A 20,610-nucleotide genomic window follows, 5' to 3' on the forward strand; every position below is an offset into this window, starting at 1 on the left:
GCGTGGGACCCATGATCAGAATAGGCACTGAGGCGAGAATATCCGGTCAGGGGAATTAATGAGCCCGAGACCCGCCGGGGCAGGAATCGAATTTGGTCCCTGGCCAGAGCTCTGCATTGAGGTCTGCCTGCTCTAACCATTGAGCCACACTTCTCCACCTGCCTGCTCTAACCATTGAGCCACACTTCTCCACTAAACTCGCATACTAAAATCGAATACTTTCTACCTTGTTCCCTGGGTCAGTTTACGATTATAAGATGTTATAATCAAACTGCCCATTCTGCCCTATGGGAACAGATAGCCTTGCAATAGTGAAAAACAAAATTGGCTGTTATTCACTATCGGGACATGCCACACACACCCGGGCATGTCCTACCTTTCACATACACTGCACCATGCCCACAGGGTAACCTTGGGCCTACCTTAGGGGTGCCTGATATGTAAGAAAAGGGAAGGTTAGGGACTGGCAAGTGTGTGCACTGGCCAAGTCGTCATGTCATTTACAAACTGCGTGCATACTCTGCAATGGCAGGTCTGAGATACCTTTTCAGGGCTACTCACATGGGTGCCACAATCAGTGCTGCAGGCACCCGAGTAGCATTTGATTCACAGGCCTTGGCACACTCAGTGCACCTTACTAGGGACTAACAAGTAAATCAAATATCCAATCGCAAAAACACCAATCCATAACACAATTGACACAGGTAACACCTGCACTTTACCACTGATCAGCAGTGCGAAAAGTGCGCAGAAACGTTACGCTAGCAGAAAGAGTCAAAACCAGGAGGTCAGAAAGCAAGAACTTAGGGGAAACATGCCAAAAGATGCCAAAGGCTAACATGTACCAATAATGCTGTCCTTCTCTTTGGTAATCTTGCGTCCCTGGGCCTCAATATCCCCTCTAACCTTAGATAAGACTGACATGTCACTCCTGGGTTTACTCTTTTTTTCCCCAAACATATTTTTATTAGTGTTTGGGTCAATCAACTTCACATATATCAACACATAACTTTGTTTGCATTACAAGTGATAACAGTTGTACTATGCATTACGTCATTGTATAGCATATGCATTCCACAATATGCTTCCCCAATGTGATTATTAAGGTATCAGGCAATGATACTGCCATAGGGGTGAGCTCTCTTGAGCACTGGCGTTGAGGCATAGTATTCCAGGATGTTCAGCAAAACAGTACATAGTGAGTCACCTATTTGTGTATGCAGTCTATCCTGAGAGAGGGGGCTGCTATGTAGTAGTGCCCCAAGGGGTACAATTCAGTGATGTTAAGTGAAACTAAATAAAAACTTACGAACTGTGCAGTGTGGTGCTTTAATGTATTTTTTCATCGGGGATAGAGACGAGGGGAGGAGAGGTCCAGTCGGCACAACTCCTGGACTTACTCTTAACCATTGCATTTAAAGTGATTTTCGCAGAGTGAAAGTCTTTTCAGCACCTACCATTTGAACATATGATGGGCCTGGGTGTCTTATCTTCGTAGCGCACATAACATTCATTCTGATCGACACTTAACGCCACTAATTTTAAGTACAGTCTGGCGTTCCCTGAACAACTACATTCAACATCGCTTTCAGGACTCCAGGGCTTGTACCACTACTGGCCCGGTTCTCTAAAACGGTTAGTAATGTACTTATGAAGCAGATGTTCCACTCCCCGCCTCCCCCCTCCCTCCCTAAATATACCTCCCCTCCTCTGTCCTATGATTAGCAATTGCTGTAATGTTTGCAATATAAGGATTTTTTCCCCTCAGACTGTAAATCCTAGGATATTTTTGGCTTTTATAGGCTATAATTGTTTATGTATCATTTGGCATTTTATTGTATATGTTACAGTCAAAATGTGAAATCCTGCATTCTATAGAATGCCTAGGTAATGTATAGAATGCCTGAAAATCGAACGTCAAAGTATGAAATGATTGATATTTTATACATTGCCTAGGCATTGTATACTTTGCTGTATTGTCTGCCGGCAAAGTATATATACGCCAAATCCCGCCTTTTATTCCCGCCCGGCAATGTATAAAATCCGCCATTCTATAGAATGGCTAGGTAATGTATAGAATGCCTGAAAATCGAATGTCAAAGTATGAAATGATTGATATTTTATACATTGCCTAGGCATTATATACTTTGCCGGATTGTCTGCCGGCAAAGTATATAATACACCTAATCCGGCCTTTCTTAGAGGAACAAGTACTTCAATCTCAGTTCTGCTTTCATTGTTTTCCGGTAAGAATATCCTGGCTTTATTTCGTAGTTTTGTTCTTTCAGTTTCAAATGCGTATTAATTAATAAAGGCTTCTCATCTTGTTCCCTTTTAACACTTTGCGTAAATGGTACTGGTCATTCTGTATAATGCATAGGAATTGTATAGAATGCCTACGAAAAATATGTAACATTATCACAAAAAACATATATTTCATAGTTTGCCGAAAACCATCAGGCATTCTATACATTACCTAGGCATTCCATACAATACCGGGATTTCAAACTTTGACTGTACCATATTGATATCATGTTCTGTACAGCTGTATGCCTTCCCACTCTTGTACTATTTGATTTGTCAGTTATGTCATTTGGTATATGATCGGTGTCTGCCTTGCGATGTACTTTAGATGTGCCACACATATACAGATTTTTAGCCTGTATCGCTTATTATAATCACCAGTTTGTATTTCTCTTTGCTTAAAATAATAAAAGACTTTGAACTCTAAAATTGGCAATCTATGAGAAGACAAAGTATCACAAAATGCATCATCAAAAGTAAAAGAAAAATGTAAAAGATATTTTATTGATAAATATTTAAGTATTTTGAGACCTTTTTGGACCTCCTGGCATGTCTTAGCGGTTTTAAAGATCTTAGCTGTTGAGAATGCGATTAACATTCCCATCACGGAGATCCACCAATGTGGGCGTGAAACATTACCTTTTTCGCATTTCATTTGAGTTTTTTCATTTCAGAACCTGAGAAGAGTTTTTGTGATTTTTATAGACTTCTCTCTTGTTTTTTTAGTTGCATGGATGCTTCAATTGCAATCAAACCCATCTTCGAGAGGTTCCAATCCGTCATTATTACTTCAGGGGTAAGTGACTTTGCAGGCGGTTCAATGTATGTTTTTTGAAGTAAATTATGTGAACGTTTTTAGGTATATAAATTAATTAGATATGTTAAAAAAAACAGGTAAAGTATGACAACGTTGAACCCTTGCATCCCCCTCCAAACAGATTCCCAAAAAGCGTAAATAAGGAGTATTCGAAATATTAAGCATAAATAACTTCCCTTGAACCACGGTGGGAGAAAATGTGAGGATGCTATCAAATGGAGTTCACTTTAGGTGTTTAGTTATGTGTGAAGCTCATTAGGTCCATGTGTTTAGGTATTGCAAGTAGGGCGGGATATAGTTTTTGAGCAGTGTAAACAAGAACAGAACAGTCTGAAAAAACCTACCTCCAGTATATCCTTTTTTTTTATTTTTAAAAAAATATTTTTATTAAGCATTTTTTTTTTTTTTCTGCAAAATTCCTGTATGTGTTACAGCACACAACGGTACAACAGGTGTTTATGCAAGATAACCAAATTACAGCGTGCTTCTAGTACATGGCATCATAAGTGGACCCCCAAATAGACATACAATATATTCCAAGCAAAAAAAAAAAGTAAACAACCATAAAGGAAAAAGAGACTTGTGTATTGACCTAACCCACATTATATGCCAGATTTTTTTGTAGCAGGTATCAACCTTCCCCCGCCTGGCCTATATCTGGCCTACGGCTTTTCCAGTTTGTGATAGGCTGCCATATCCTTTGACCTAATAGCTTAGCTTTCCTACCTTTCCTAACGTATATTGCCTTTTCTAGATTATACATAGCAAGTAGGCTTGCAATCCATACTTGAAACGGGGGGGGGAGCCTTGTCCAGCCAAGTTCTTGCTATGCATATACGAAACACCGCAAGGGAGACAAACATGAATTCTACTGGCAATCCATCTGACATATCCCCCACTCCCAGAATAATTAGTTAATCTGTAAGCTTTATCTTAATCTTAAGCGTACTAGCCAAAAACTCCTCTATGGCATTTTTTAGGGTGTACAATTGAGGACATCATGCAAACATATGTACAATGTCTGCGTCAGTTGAGTCGCAGCGGGGACATGTTATTCCAGCCGTATCGCCCCATTGGGCAATTCTAGCCGGAGTGTGGTACAGTGAATATACAGTCTTAAAATGTTGGGATTGTAAGGTAGCTGAACATAGCACCGTTTTTACCAGATCCAGAGATAACTGAAAGCTTTCTGGCTCTGCCCCCAATTTTTCTGTCCATTTTAGAGCAGATTTCCCCCTGTCGTCAATTTTGCTTGCTTTCAGCTCCGCATACAACTGCCTTATGGTACACATATTAGAGCCTTCTATGTACTCCATGATTTTACATTGACCCAACCCTACAGGGCCGCCTGCTTTTGCATAAAGAAGCTTCTGATTTGCAAGTACTTGTAGAAGCTACGATGTTCTAGCCCGAATTTTGCTTGCAGCTCCCCAAACTGTAATATGTTCCCCTGGCTATCCAGAAGATTACCTACTTTCACAATCCCCTTGCTATCCCAGTCCCTCATAATGATATCCCTAAAAATGTCCCTCGGTACTGAGCAGTTCGTATACAGTTGTGTGTAATTATTATACCTTCCTAGGCTAATTTGTTTTGTAAACCCTTTCCAGACCTTATAGGCCGCCCTTAATGTCTTGAATCGTGTGTGTTTAAAATAGCTGAAATCAATTGTATTTAAAAACCCGTTCTCTGCCACCTCACCCAAAAGTGTAGTATAAACATTGGTGAATCCCGAGCTGCCCTCCACTATGTGACCTGAACCTCCCCCTCCTATCAACCCCTGACAATACTGCAAGGCGGCAGCCCAGTAGTAGAGCCTAAAGTCTGGTGCCCCCCAACCGCCCCTTTCTCTGGATAACGTTAGGTGTCGATAGGCTCTCCTTGTCTTCCCGTTAGCCCATATACATTTATTCAAAATCGCTTCAAGTTTATTAAACCATGTGTTGTCAAAAAATAACGGGATGGCTCTAAACAGATAAAGGAACTTCGGGAATGTTACCATCTTTATTACGTTGATCCGACCCATCAGGGTCAGATGCAGATTGTTAATCCTTTCAGTATTCTCTTTTACCTTTGCCAGCAAGGGGCCCATATTTATCTCCACTAGCCTATCTAGGTCAGTTGTAGTTTTAACTCCTAAATACGTAACTTCTGGAACCACTCTTATATCCTGGTAGTTGACCAAGTTATTCTGTACAATCTGTGTACCTCCAGTATATCCAACTCCAACACTGAGCACTACTTTCACACAATGGATTAGTAGCCACTAGGCCCCTCACTTTGTTTGAAAAACTGATCTCTACATTTGAGGGTAAGAGACGCCTATTCTCTGAAGCCTACAGCACTCTTCAGGAAACTACACAAGTCACCCTTGTGCTGTATGTTGGCTGCAGAACGTTTTTAAACTTGGCATAATCTTTTTTACCTGCACTGTTGCTTGCGCCTCGCGCTCCCCGCTCCGACCCCGGTCCACCGCAGCTGAGGCTGTTTGAGTGGAGGGCGGACCAGGCGAAGCGAGACACACCCCCTGACACCGCCTATCTGGGATATATGAGGCTCATGCCAAGACCGCGCAGCGGGCACGCCGCCGGCGCGCCAAAGGCAAGCCCTTCTGCGTCCGTCCGCGCCCAGACGGGGCCAGGGGCCAGTCACGCTGCCCGTCGGATTACCTACTCCTCTGACGACCTCATTAAACACAACAAAGGTCAAACTCGCCCTCCCCAGGCCATCTGTAGCTGGACCAATAAGCTGGGAATACTCCTGGTTAAAACCTCTTTCCCGGAAATCAGGAGGCTAGCTCACTCTCCCAGATCAAATACCTCTAAGCCGGCCGAATCCAGACCTCATCCCCTAGCTATTTCCTACCTTAATACCCGCTCCCTTTTGAAACATTAGCTTGACATTTTCCTCCTTTTGGCTACAGATAGACCCGATATTCTCTTATTGACTGAAACCTGGCTGACACCTGATTCTGGCCCTGACATACTGGCAGCACTCCCCCCAGACTATTATATCCTCCACACCGATCGCCCATCCGGCAAACCTGGGGGGGGTCGCAGCTATTATTCGCACCAATCGTAAAGTAGATGTCCTGACCTGCCTTAACCTCCCGGACTCGGAGAACTTGGTGATAAAACTCGACTTCCTCTATTATACAATTGTCTGTGTGCTCGTATACAGACCACCAAATTACATGCCTTCTTTCCCCCTTGCACTAAGTGAACAGATTGCAAACCTGGCCATTGATCATGCCAGGGTTCTCCTTATAGGCGACCTCAACTACTGGTTCAATGACCCCCTCGAAGGCCCTCACTCTAGTGAACTCACTGACTTCCTCACCAACCTAAACTTCACTCAGCAAGTCTCCCTTCCTACCCATCACAAGGGTCATATCCTGGATCAAGTCTGGACTAACTCTTTGTTGATCACGGCCCCCGCCACATTTCCTTGCCTATGGTCCGACCATTACCTACTCAGATTTACACTTGCCCACTCAACCACCAAGAAAGCCACCACGGCTGCAGGCGGCTTGGCTAGGAAATGGAACGCCTTAGACAAAATGGAATTTCTTCAGACAATGACTAATACTATCCCATCTCCCCACCCCGACATTAACATACATGAAGCTAACCTCTCGGGTTGGAAGCGTGCAGCAAGCGACATACATGCCCCTCTTAAGCAAGTCAAACTGGAGCATCGTGCAGACGCCCAGAGAGGGTTCTCAACTGAGCTGAAATCTAAGAAACTGGCCCTACGCCAAATTGAGCGACAATGGCGCCGGAATTACGTCCCTGACATAAAGATCAGATTTACCACTGCTAGGAATGAATACATGAAGGCTGTTCTCTCTGCCAAGGCTGCCCATTTCTCCGTACGAATTCTCAACTCTAATAACAGATCGAAAGACATATTTTCTAATGTGACTGAACTGACCAACTTAGACAGTGTACGCCCTAGGACCACCCCCACCCAAACCCTCTGTGATTCACTCAATGATTACTTCATCGAAAAAATCTCGGCCATCAAAGCCAGTATTCCGAAACTCCCCAACATGACGGCCATTGCGACCCCATTGCGACCCTTAAAAACAATTGCACTATCAACAGCTTCCCCCCATCACCTCAGAGACATTTCAAGAGCTCCTTGCTAAAGTCAAATCTGGTGCCCCCTCAGATAGCTGTCCCCCTCACATACTAAAATACTGCCTCTCCGCTCTCCAAGAGCCTTCTTGTGCCCTTCTCTATCACTCCGTATCATCCGGCCAAGTCCCTCAGCATTCAAGGAAGCAACAGTAGTGCCACTTCTTTAAAAACCTGGGCTGACCCCACATGCATGTCAAACTACCGCCCCATTTCCCTACTTCCCTACCTAGCAAAGGTGATGGAGGCACATGTAGCCAGATGTCTTTTAAACTTTCTGGAGGAGGGGCGTGGCCGAGACAGCGATGTGAGCGGACGCGTCCTGTGCGAGCTCCGTCGCCCCGCTGTGTAATAAGCCTGATTCTGCGAAGTTCGTTTTTTTTTTCCTGGGGTCCCCCCCCTGTGTGCTGCAAGCCCTGCCTGCATTGTGCCCCTGGAGTGAGTCCTGGCTGTTGAGGATCCCGCTAGAGACGCCTGGAGCTCCGAGGCCTCTGCGACCGACCCCTGGCCGCCATTTTGCTGACGGGTCCGCTGCTGAGACGCCTGGCCCAGCTCCTTCCGAGCGGGGCCGATCATCGACGTTGGCACAGCGTCAGGGGTTGCCTGTGCCCCGCTTGAGGCGGACCCCCTCCCCTGGGGACGGATTGCTGATCGAGCGGCAATATCGAGGCTGTCGACGGGGCCGCCCCTGCCGGAGGGCGTTGCAGTTGCCCGGGCGCAGCCGCCGGGAGAGGCCCCGGCTTTGGCGGGAACTGGAGGCCGAGCCTGGAGAGGTCGCCGGAGGACCCCACCCTGCGGGACCTGACTCCCGATCCTTTGACCGCCGCGGGATAACTCCGGTGAGCAGCTCTCCTTGTACCATCCTCCCCCGTTTGTCACCGGCGGTGTCCCGCCATCGGGGGGGTCCCACAGCGGTGCCGGCCGCCATCTTGTCCCCCTTGTCGGCTGCCCGTGGAGACGCACCCGGGTGAGGCGGGGGGACTCCTCGCCTGCTCACGCGGCCCTCTGCACACGAGATCCCCCGCTGCCACAACGTGGACTGTCGAGCACTGCTGGGACCGGCTGGGGCACCCTACCCCCTGCTAGCGGGGACCCCTGCCGCACTCCGCCATTTTCTGCCCTGAGGTTTGGCGCCCTCGACCCCAGGCCCAGTATTGCTTGGCCGCTGGGACCTTAGAGAGCAACGACGCTGCGCCTGGACAGGCCGCCACAGTTAGACTCCACTGAGCTGACCCTCGCCACCCGGCCTACTCCCCACGCAGCGGACTGTGGGGGCCCCTACTGGACACTTTATTGGCGCGGACCGGGGGCCGCTGGTGTCGGATCACCCCTCCTCACGTTGCTGTGCACCTGGAGCGGACAATGACCCGTGGCAGGGGGGGGGCAAGACAGACCCGCCGGCGGCGACGACCAAGGGCACATCGGTGGCTGCCATGTGGGGCAAAGCGGGCTCGCCGCCGTCCTCCGTCTTCATCAGGGGGACAGTCCCGGTCGCCCGCCGACTCCCCCCCCCGGTGACCCAGGCCTTTATGTCCTCCTTCATGACTGACTTGAAAACCGAAATTGGGTCCCTCAGATCGGAGGTCCACTCATGTGTCAAGGAGCTGCGTAGGGAGGTCACTGAGTTGGGCGATAGGGTTGATGGCCTTGAAAAAACTGTCGACTCCCGCACTGAAGATCTGGAACAGCTATGGCAGAGGGTGGCGACCCTCGAGGAGCAGCACATTCAGCTCCAGATCAAGCAGGAGGACCTTGAAAATAGGGGACGCCGAAATATCCTCCGAATACGGGGAGTGCCGCTCGGAGAAGAGGGGACTGACGCCATGGCATATGTGGCCCAACTCCTACACGAGGTTTGGGGCAAGGACGGCGCTTCCCCACCGCGCCTGGATCGGGCCCATCGAGTCTTCGGGGCGGGAGGCAAGGCGGGCCCCCTGCCTGATATCGTTACCAGACTGCACTATTTCACGGAGAAGGAGGCCATTTTGAAGGCAGCGAGGGACAACCCGGACCTACGCTACCGAGGACACAAGATCCAGATCTTCCAAGACCTGGCCCCTACCACACTCCACAGGAGGAAGGTCTTCCGCCCGATCACTGAGAGACTCCGGGCCCTCAACATCTCCTACCAGTGGGGACACCCCTTTGCCCTCATCTTTCGGTGGAAAGACAAACGCCGGGCCCTCCGGTCCTACCGAGAGGCGGCCCAACTGATTGGCATGCCGGAATCCCCGGACCACAGCCCATCCCGTTCTCACCGCCCGGAGAGGGCCCCCCTCGCCCGGACTGGTCCACGGTGCGCAGACATCGCCGAACCCCCCCGGTGGATAGCTGCACCACTTCTCAAGCCAAGCAAGACATTATTGTGCACATACACTCCCTTGAGGGCGACCGCGAAGAGCAGGCCTCCCAGCTCCTCGCCTCTGGCACTGAAGGAGATGATCGACCCCTAACTCCGGAAGACCATTGAATGGGAAGGACGTGACTTATGCTGCCTCTGAGAATACACTCGACCTCCGGACATTTGGGTCCACCCTGTCACTCCACAGTGGCCTTGTCCTGCTGTCGATGGCGATGGGGGCCTTTTCATCCCTCGTGGGCCGCCTCTGCCCCCCCCCCCCCAGTTAGTCGGAGGACGCGGCCTGTGACATCCGCCCTCTTCGGGCCCTGGCCCCCACTATTGAGTTTTGGGGCCCTCTTGTCATCTGCCTCAGCCTTAAGTGCCTCCGTGGAGTCCCGGCTCTTGCTGCCCCCGGACTTGCCCGAGACAGCGGGGCAGACGGGCAGCGGGGCGACCAGATTTCTTCCTTTCGGATCTCCAACCCTCACTTTGTCCCGTAGGAAGTGACATTCCTGTGTTCATCCGAACCCTCGGGAAGAGGATGCCCGGTACCTGGGACAATGCACTGCGGCCCTGTTGGCCTGTTATGGTTATGTTCTCTCTCCGTACTCTCTATTTTCCTACTCTCTTTCATTTTCCTACTTTTCACCTGCGCAGCCCTTTCCTCTGGCTTTCTCCCCGTACCTGCAGTGTGGTGGCCTGGTGGGAGCTGCGGGTGCTGGCGCGATGGGGGCGGGGGGAGACGACCACCGCCCTGTCTGCGGGGGGGTGGTGGGGGGGGGGGACCCATGGGTGATTGAGCGGCCCCGACCCCCTTAGTGCGATGACGACGAATATCCCCGCGCCCCTGAAGGTCCTGTCACTCAATGTCAAAGGGCTCAACTCCCCCAATAAGCGGAATCAGGTATGGTGCTATCTCCTACATCACTCCCCTGACATCATCCTCCTCCAGGAGACGCATCTTCTGAGGGGGGACACCAGGCGCATGGCGCACCCTAGATACCCCACGCAATTCTGGGCATCCACTGACACTAAAACGGCAGGGGTGGCAATCCTCTGCAGGGCTGGCTTTAGACGGGGACCCACGAAACCCTACAAGAGTGCTGACGGGCGTTTCCTCCGAGCCACGGTACAGCTGGGGAGCGCGCAGTTCACCCTGGGTTGCGTATATGCACCCAACCAGTCGCAGGATAAATACCTTCAAGCGCTTCTGCGGGACCAGTTTAACTCAGGTGACTCCCACACGATCCTGGGTGGGGACTTCAACCTAGTGTGGGACCCGGAGCTGGATCGCGCGGGGGCTGCATTCAGTGGCGCAGGAGCAATGTCTTCTGCCCTTAGAGCGCAGATAACGGACCTGGGACTCGTGGACGTGTGGCGCTACCACAACCCGGGAACCCGGGATTATTCCTTTTATTCACACTCCCACAGGACGTACTCCCGTATTGACTATCTTTTCACTTCCCTTGAACTGACTCGAGATTCACTGACGGCCACTATCTCCGATATCTCACTGTCGGACCATACGCACGTGGAATTTCTGCTGCAAGATCCGCTGGCTCGTGTCACTCGGGATCGGAGATGGGCCCTCCCGCCGAGCATCCTTCGAGACCCGGAGGATGTCGCCAGCATCCGTGTCGCCATAAACTCGTACTTCGCCATTAATGATACCCCAGACACGCCCTTCCCGACGGTCTGGGATGACTTTAAGGCCACCATCAGAGGCCACATTACCTCCCTGGCGGTGGTGCGAAGACTGGAGGCGTTTAAACTGGAAACCAACTTGGCCAGCGAGATCAAACAGGCGGAAACCCGGGACAGGGACTGTCCCTCTCAGGCGTCTAAGAGAACGCTCGCCAACCTCAGGGGGCAACTCCGAGCGCTGCGCACTAACAAGGCGGAGCGCTCCCTGCTGGCGCTCAAACAACGATACTACGAGGGTGGGGACAAGGTAGGACGTCTTCTAGCGGGTAGACTGCGGGCACGTACAGCTAGGGCTCACATTGCCAAGATAAGACGGCAGGATGGCACTTGCGCCACCACTGAAATGGCCAAGCAGGTGGCCTTTGTTGCTTATTATTCCTCCCTCTACGCAGAGGAAGCTACCTCGGCGGAGGCGCAGGAGGCTGTCCTTGCAGACTACGAGGGGTCTCCGCTGCCACCGGCTTGTGCGGCTGCATTGGAGGAACCCCTGCAGGAGGAGGAAATTTCTGCGGCCGTCAAGGACCTCCCCCCTGGAAAAACCCCGGGACCGGATGGTCTGCCGCTGACCTTTTACCGCGTATTCCTGACCCAGCTTCGCCCGTACCTGCTGCGGCTCTACTGTTCCTTCTCCGACACCACTGGCCCGTCCCCTGATATGGGCCTGGCGGAGATCGCTTTGATCCCTAAGCCTGGGAAGGACCCCGACCTGTGCGCTTCCTATCGCCCTATCGCCCTCTTGAATACCGATCTGAAGATCTATACCAAAATTCTGCCCAAACGGCTGGACCCGTACATGCCGGGGTTGATAAACCCGGACCAGGTGGGGTTCATTCGGGATCGACAGGGGGCTGACAATGTGCGCAGGTTGGCACATCTGGTGGGGAAGGTGCGGCATTGGGACATCCCGGCTTGTCTTCTCTCTCTTGACGCGGAGAAGGCCTTCGACTGGGTCGACTGGGCCTTCTTGAGGGAGGTCCTCCAGAAATTTGGTATCGGTCCCAAAATGATCGCCAGAATCATGGCCCCTAATCTTGGACCGCAGGCAAGAATCAGGGTCAACGGCCAGCTGACACAGCCGCTCTCGATTCACAGGGGCACGAGACTGGGGTGCCCGCTCTCGCCACTCTTGTTTGCCCTTGCGGTGGAACCGCTAGCGGCGCTGATAAGGCGCACTCCTAACATCCATGGAATACCCCACGGGGAACGTGACAACAAGGTGGCGTTATTTGCGGACGACCTGATCCTTACCCTTACGCACCCTCGCGACTCCCTCCCAGCGGTACATGATGTGCTCTGCCTCTATGAACAGGCGCCCGGCCTTAAAATAAATCACACCAAATCCTGGGCACTCAACCTCTCCATCCCTGAAGAAGAGGTCTACTTCCTGAAAGGGGCTGTGCCTTACCGATGGGCGGAGAGCCACATCAAGTACTTGGGTCTCGATCTGACGCCCCATCTGGACTCCTGGTCCGCGCGGAACTGGACGGCATGCCGCAAGGAAGTCCTGGCAGACCTCCGGAAATGGAAGCCCTTGATGGTCTCATGGCTAGGGCGGCTCAACGCAGTTAAAATGTCGATTCTCCCCCGAATTCTTTATGTCTTCCAGTGTTTGCCAACTCCAATCCCGCTCCACTGCATTAGGAGTCTCCAACGCGACCTCACGTCGTTCATTTGGGGTGGTAAACGCCCCCGGTTCTCCCAGAAGGTCCTTATGGAACCGAGGGATAGGGGCGGCCTTGCCTGTTCGAACCTCCTACACTACTACTGGGCAGCACACCTCCGGTTTGTAATAGAATGGGGTGCGCGTGAAAGCGACAAGCACTGGTTCCACATGGACCGGGCGGTCACGGGGCGCACTATCTGGGATCTGCCTTGGCTGCCGCGAGTGGCGTGTTCCAGGAGTGCATACATGGCGGTCCCGACGAAAACGGTCCTTGATATCTGGGACAGAATAGCGGTATCCAAAGGTCTCACCACGTTCCCGTCTCCACACACCCCCATCGCTGGTAACCCGCACTTTCCTCCCGCAGCCCGGACCCGCGCATTTGAGAAATGGACGCACGTAGACTGCAGGGTCATAGGGGACCTCTTTCTTGGAGGATCACCCAAATCGTGGACTGACTGCAAGAAGAATTCAGTCTGCCCTCGACCGCTGGTTGCAATACGCCCAGCTGCGCCATTGGACTCTGGGAGATGACATGTACCGGGCGGCCACCAGGGCCTACACACCCTTCGAGAAACTGGCCCGTTCCCTAGGGGGGCTGAAGAGGCTTATCTCCCAAATCTATTCCATACTACAGCACCCCACCTCACCACCCACTCACCCCTACCAGAGGCAGTGGCAGTCGGCGGCGGGCACCGACATAACGCCCTCCCAATGGGCCAGGCTGTGGAACGATATCCCCAAAATCTACCGCAGCATTCCCCAGAGGGAAAATGCCTACAAGATGCTCACGCAATGGTACTATACCCCCTTGAGACTCAGCAAAATGTTCCCTACCACCTCGCCGCTGTGCTGGAGGTGTGGAACTGCGACTGGTGACTTTGTGCATATTTGGTGGACGTGCCCTACTCTAGCTGTCTTTTGGAAGGAGGTACTCAGTCACATCAAAAGGGTGTTGGGCTTCCCCCTGCCTGAAGAGGTGTGCACGCTTTTGCTAGGCATTCGACCCCCCGCGCTTAGGGCCCTCACGCGCAGCGACTGGATCCTCACGCTCCAAATACTAGGCGCAACCAAGCAACTCATCGCTTTGTACTGGAAACGGGCTGAAGCGCCGCCGATAGCCTCCTGGTTTGTGCGCCTTTGGCAGGTCCTGGCTATGGAAATGCTTATGGCGCGGATACAAGCGAGAGGCGCATGCTTCAAAGCAGTGTGGGAACCCCTTGTGCGCCACCTATGCTCCATCAGTTATGCGCGCCACATGCCCCCTAGGCTTCGTGCACTACACCTATTTGAAGACGCCCTTATCCCAGCCGACCCAAGCAGACTATGCCCTTAATTGGCCTCCCCAGTGCAGGCGCTGTTGCACCCCGCAAGCCCGCTCGTGTTCTACCCTCCTGACCGCAACTGCGAAGCTGCCGCTGTCTCTCCCTGGCCCCCCTATCACCTCTGCATAGCTCTCTTCTGACTTTTCCTTCTTTCCTACTTGCCACCCTGGCCCTCGCCTCACTATGGGGCAGTTTGAGCCCTGTTGGGCCTTTGAAATCTGTGACACTACAGTTATCAGTTCCCTGTGCGCCTCCCTCGTGCAGCGGTATGATAACCGCGTGTAGCCCACCTTTACAAACATCACCCCTAAGCCACGCGGCCGGCCCCCTCAGCGGGGTTGTAGGCAGGGCGCTGTGTTAACACCTCTTCCCCACCCCGGTTGGTACTCCCCTGCGTGTTCTTTTATGCGCGGCCGGCCTCAGCACGAGGTTGTAGGCTTATCGCTGTGTTCACAATAAAAACAGATTTGAACAAAAACTTTCTGGAGGAGTCCAACTACCTCGAGCCCCATCAGGCAGGCTTCCGGCCTGCGCACTCTACGGAAGCGGTCGTACTCACCGTATTGGACACACTTCGCAACTGCGCAGACAATAACTCCCCCCAGGCCTGGGTGCTCCTGGACCTCTCGGCCGCGTTCGATAAGGTCGATCATACCATCTTGATCGACCGTATCGGCCAGGCTGGCATCCAGGAAAACAGATCTCAGGCCGTCCACCTTGGCAATCTGGCTGCCTCAAAACAGAGAATCACTTGCGGTGTCCCACAGGGCTCTTCCCTGTCTCCCCACTTGTTCAACCTCTACATCTTCCCCTTAATTCAGTCCATTAGAGACAGGAAGGTGATGGTCTTCAATTATGCGGACGACCTACAACTGCTCTTTACGATGAATAACACCAAGAGCTCAATTACCAGCTTTCAATCTATCATGAGGTTCATCCAATCCTGGATGGACCAAAACCATCTTAAATTAAACCCTGGTAAGACTGAGCTGGTAATCACAGGGGACAGTCCTAAGCACTGGGGACCATATTACTGGCCTTCAGAGATGGGCTCACCACCTTCTCCCTCACCATCGGCAAAAACACTCGGAGTCACTCTAAACAGCGATCTCTCATTGAAATCACAAGTGGGTCTTGTGGTCGCCAAATGTTTTTTCCAACTTAGGAAAATAAGAAAGGTTTGTCGCCTCCTTACACCAGAAGCTCTCATCCAGGTGGTGATAGCCACTGTCCTATCCCACCTGGACTATGCCAATTCACTATACCTTGGCATGCCTCTCTACCTACTGAAGCGACTACAGATGGTCAAGATTTATGCTGCCAGACTGATCTTAAACCAACCCGGATGGCAGCCTGCCACCCCACTACTCAGGAAATTACACTGGCTCCCCATGCTTCAACGCTTCACCTTCAAAACAGGCTGCCTGATTTTCAAATCTTTGCACTGCAAAAGTCCCAAGTTCATAGACTATCTGATAGTCAGGCACTCCCCTACCCGCAACTTACGTTCAGCCCACATTTCACTTCTTCATACTCTCTCCTTCAGACGGAAGCGCACAGGAGGCTGCAGATTTGCCACACTCGCCCCTCGTCTCTGGAACTCTTTTCCCCTCGATATTCGAGCCTGCCCGGACCTCATGAAATTCAGAAGAGCACTTAAATCCTGGCTCTTTCAGCAAGCTTACAACTAAAGGTCCTCTCAAGCCACGCACTCTGCCTCTTCCTCAGCGCCATGAATCCAATCGGTGTAAGTGCGCTTTATAAAGCATTTTTAACATAACATTTTAACATACCTGTGATCCTAGGAACAAGTAAGACCCCATCCGCCCCTACATCACCCAGACCTCTGCAACTACTCACCACCATCCACTCCTGCTCCCCCATTAAAAGGACCGACCCCAAACCCCTCATGCTGGTCAACTGCCGTTCAGCTTCCTGCCATGCTACGGAAATCTCTGAGACCATTCTCAGTGAAAGCATTGACATCGCATTTCTGAAGGAAACTTGGCTCAATGACCACTCCGCATCAATCCTTGACCTTCTCGCACCCCCATGTTACACCATCCTCAGAAAAGTCAGGCTTATTAAAATTGGTGGGGGTCTCGCCATAATCTATAAAGATGAACTTCTACTCACTCCTGTCCCACACCCTGACCTGACTAATTTTGAATATCTGTGTGCTGAACTCACTATTCAGGGCTCCCCCCGATTTGTTTACATAATATTTACCTCCTCCTGACTACCCTCTCTCCTTTGTCGAAGAAATATCCGACCTTCTTATTCAATCAGCGGTTACCAACTCTAGTAAGCTCTTCCTTGGGGACTCAACCTCCACTCAAATAAAACAGACGACCCCTTGATCAACCTTATTAATGACCTACTTGATATCAGCAACTTGAAGCAACTTTGCAATTCTCCAGCACACGACAAAGGTGCCACCCTTGATGTAGTCATCACCAGCAGAGACCTAGCTTTTCTCTCCAACATTATACCCATTGACTGGTCTGATCACCACCTCATCCACTTCTCGATCAACAGCTCCATGCCCCCCCTCCTCTAACACAATGAAACAAATGAAACTAACCAGAAATCTCCACCTTATCCCCCAGGGCGAGCTGGAGACTAAAATAATAGCCCTCCTACGACTTACTGCTCTCCCCCATAGCGCTAATGACCTTACGGATCATTACAACAGATCCATCGCGGAGGTCCTTGATCAAATTGCCCCAGACAAGCTCAAACTACAAAAAAGCATACCATCTAAATCCGGGTTCAATGCCGACCTTAACAATGAGAGACGAGTCCTCAGACAAACCGAACGCACTTGGAGGCAACAGCCCTCCTCCTTTAGTCTTACCCGCCTAAGAGCCGCTAGTGCCAGTTATAAAAAACATATTTTTAACGAAAAAGCATCCTTCTTCCGTTCACAACTTGACCGGGCAAAAAATCGACCGAGAGAACTATTTAACATTATTAAAAACCAAACTTTTTCTGTCCACCCCCCCCTAGTCTTCCAGCTTCGGTTGAAAGATGTGAGGAAATCGCTAGCTTCTTCTTAGACAAAATCACAAAGATCGACCAATCCTTCGCCGTTCCACCCCCCCACAGAACTTACCTCCCCTCCCTAACTTTCTCCCGGTATCTCTTGCCATTCTTCTCCTCCCCCCCCCCCCCCCCCCCCTCGGCCTATGCTCAACTCTCCAACACTATCACCCACGCGGGACCCCTCTCCACTGTCCCACAGCGAAAGAACAATGCTTCCTGGATTAATTTTAGTCCTGTCTCAGAAAGGGATATCCTTAGATTCATCTCCAAGTTGAAACTATCCTCACATACCAGAGATCCCATCCCGGCCCAACTAGTTAAAGATCTAAAACACATCATCGCCCCATATTGGACTTCCATCATCAACTCCTCCCTCTCCTCCGGTATGGTTCCTGCATCCCTCCAACTAGGCCAAATTACCCCCATCATTAAAAGCACTACAGCCGACCCAACTAGGCCAAATTACCCCCATCATTAAAAACACTACAGCCGACCCAACTGACTTAAATAACCTACGCCCTATCTCTAACCTTCTGTTCTTATCCAAGGCCCTAGAAAAATGCGCCCTGCGCCAGCTGGACAATCACATCAACTCATTCAACCTTCTTGTCGCTTCCCAATCAGGTTTTCGAAACGGCTGTAGCACTGAAACAGCTATACTCAACATCACTGACAACATCCTTTGCTCACTAGATAAAGGTGAAGCCTCCCTTCTCATTCTTCTTGACCACTCCGCTGCCTTTCATACTGTTAACCATGCTGCCCTACTCCGCATACTCAAAACCCGTTTTGGCTTTGACGGAACCGTTTTTAAGTGGTTCACTTCCTTTTTCCTACACAGAACACGACAAATTAAAATCAAAAATTGCCTTTCCAAACCTCTACCTGTCACTGTGGGCGTCTCCCAGGGCTCCATTCTCTCTCCCACCCTATTCAGCCTCTTCATGGAACCCCTCACCCTCAAACAAGCTAAAATTGGTTACCACCTCTATGCAGACGACACCCAACTTTACTATAGGATCAAATCCCATGTTGACATCCTACATCTCAATGATGCCTTGACTAAGATCCAACTATGGTTCCATCAAAACCACCTCAAACTTAACCCTAAAAAAACAGAAATCATTCTATTCTCTCCCAAAAACAACCCTCTGCCCATTCATCTCTGGATCTCTGACATCAAAGCCCTTAACTGCTCTCTCTCCATCTCTAATCTGTCAAATCCTTCGGCATCAGCATCGATCAGAACCTCAGCCTCACCCCCACATTAAAAACTCAGCCAAAGGTGCTCTCTTCGTACTCCAGCACCTCAAGAAAATCAAACCCTTCATTCCAACTGAAGACTTTAAATTGGTTGTGCAATCGGTGTTCCTATCAAGAATTGACTACGGTTATGCCACCCTCACAGGTACTTCTAAAATCCACCTTGCCCCTATCAAATCCGTACTTAACCTTGCAGCCAGGCTGATCACTGACTGCAAACGATTCAACCTCATCTCCCCCGTTCTCAAGGACCTCAAGTGGCTCCCGATTGAAGGCAGATACGCCTATAAAACTGCCTGCATCACCTTCAAAGCCCTACATCAAAATACACCATCTAACCTCAACGAAAAACTCCACTCAGCGGGCTGCACCAGAGCATTGAGGAGCACCAACACTCTTGCCCTTGTCCCTCCTCTACTAAAAAAGAAAACTACACAATCTTGATCTTTCTCTGGAAATGCACCCGCTGTCTCGAATGCTCTCCCTAAAGAGCTACGCTGTAATCCCTACTACCCCCGCTTCAAAAAAGAGCTCAAGGGGGAGGAGCCAAGCTAGCTACCGAGATGGCCGCATAGACGCTCGGCTCCGTGAGCCCTCTCACACCGCGCATACATCCTGGCAACTATCCTGAGCCGTAACGGCATATTTAAGTAGGCGAAGGAGAACTTTCACTTACCGTTTGCTCCTGAGGCTTCTACGTGCTGCAGACCCGGAGAAATGTCCCCGAGTGTTTTGCGGCCTTCGCGGAGCTGGGACCGGGGTGTCGAGTGAGAAGAGCAGCCGGCCGCGACTGCGACAACAGCGGCCATTGGTGGAGGTGAAGAGTCAGTCGGAGGGCGCCGGAGAATTGATGGACCGATGGCGACAGTGACGACCCAGCCCATCTAGCGGAGTGCCCCGTGGGGGTGCGAGGCAAAGCAGGGTCGAGGGGAATGCACGATATTTGGCCCCCTTTTCAGTTTTGTGTCCGGGCATAACTAAGGCTTCCCCCGGAATCAACGGGTGCTTCCCGGGGAGCGGCAGAGATTTTGTTTAGCCCTTTGGTGACTCTCCTCCGGGAAGCCTGCCTTGACTTTCTGGGTCCTCGCTGTGGATCCTGTTGCGCCCTGGTGTGGGGCCCGGTCCCTGAGGTGAGGTGGAGAAGGACGAGGCCGGATCAGCTAAGATGGCGGCCTGCACCCTCTTATGCAGACCACATCCAGATAGAAAAGCTGCCGTGCGGGTGAGTTCAGGGGACTGGCGGCACGAGACAGAGCCCACGTCCAAAGATATATTGGCTGCTCTAACGACCCTGCATGTGACCCTCATCCGTAATGCCCGGGACCTGGGAAGAAGGATGGCTGCCATTGTTGTCCCGCCGTTCCACACGGGCACAGTTCGATCTCAAGGGAGTGCCGACGTGCCCGCCTCTGTCAGTGAAGAGTGCTCCAGCTACGCCTAGGTTCATGGAGACGCTGGAAGACCCGGCTCATGAGATCGCCTTGGACAGAACTGTTGTACATGTGAGTGACTCGTCGGGGCACCTATCTAATCGGTGGCTGGGGAAACAACGCCGACCTATGTCTTGGGCTGCCCCAGCGACGTCTCAGCGCTTGCCGGATGGTGTGACTCTCTCTCCTTAGATGGTGAGACTGTGCTCGGACTTGAGGATGTTTTCGGGGTCGATACCGACACAGATGGATTTCCGCTATACAGGTTCGGCTGGGTTTTGGTTGCTGAAGTCCCATGGAGTAATAACACGGCCCGGTCCGCCCGGATCACTTGGACCCTCCACGCCACTCTGTATGCCGATTGATAAGTGGACGTATGTTGGTACTACTGACAGACAAGGCCAGGGGTGATACCGTCTAGAATCCAGTGGACTTATTGTTGGCTGACGGTGATTTGGGGGACATTCGGCGGGAATTATATTGATGGTGCGGTCGGTGATTAATGTTTTCCATGGCTATTCTGATCTTGCTTATAGGATGTTTACTGGGCGCAGGGGTGGGGGGGGGGGCGGGTGGCAC

At 51.3% G+C, this 20,610-nt stretch overlaps 1 protein-coding gene across 1 annotated transcript in view; it reads left to right on the top strand.

Moving 5' to 3' along the window:
• The window catches only part of ERCC2 (ERCC excision repair 2, TFIIH core complex helicase subunit), a 535,569-nt gene that overhangs the window by 143,461 nt on the left and 371,498 nt on the right, over nt 1–20,610 (top strand). Inside the window, exon 8 of the mRNA XM_086939493.1 lies at nt 3,031–3,100. Within this exon, the coding sequence (XP_086795619.1) occupies nt 3,031–3,100 (70 nt within the window). The remainder of the gene's footprint in view (nt 1–3,030; nt 3,101–20,610) is intronic.

This window comes from Lissotriton vulgaris, chromosome 9 (genome assembly GCF_964263255.1).
Source record: "Lissotriton vulgaris chromosome 9, aLisVul1.2, whole genome shotgun sequence".
In the NCBI taxonomy this organism is placed as follows: Eukaryota; Metazoa; Chordata; class Amphibia; order Caudata; family Salamandridae; genus Lissotriton; species Lissotriton vulgaris.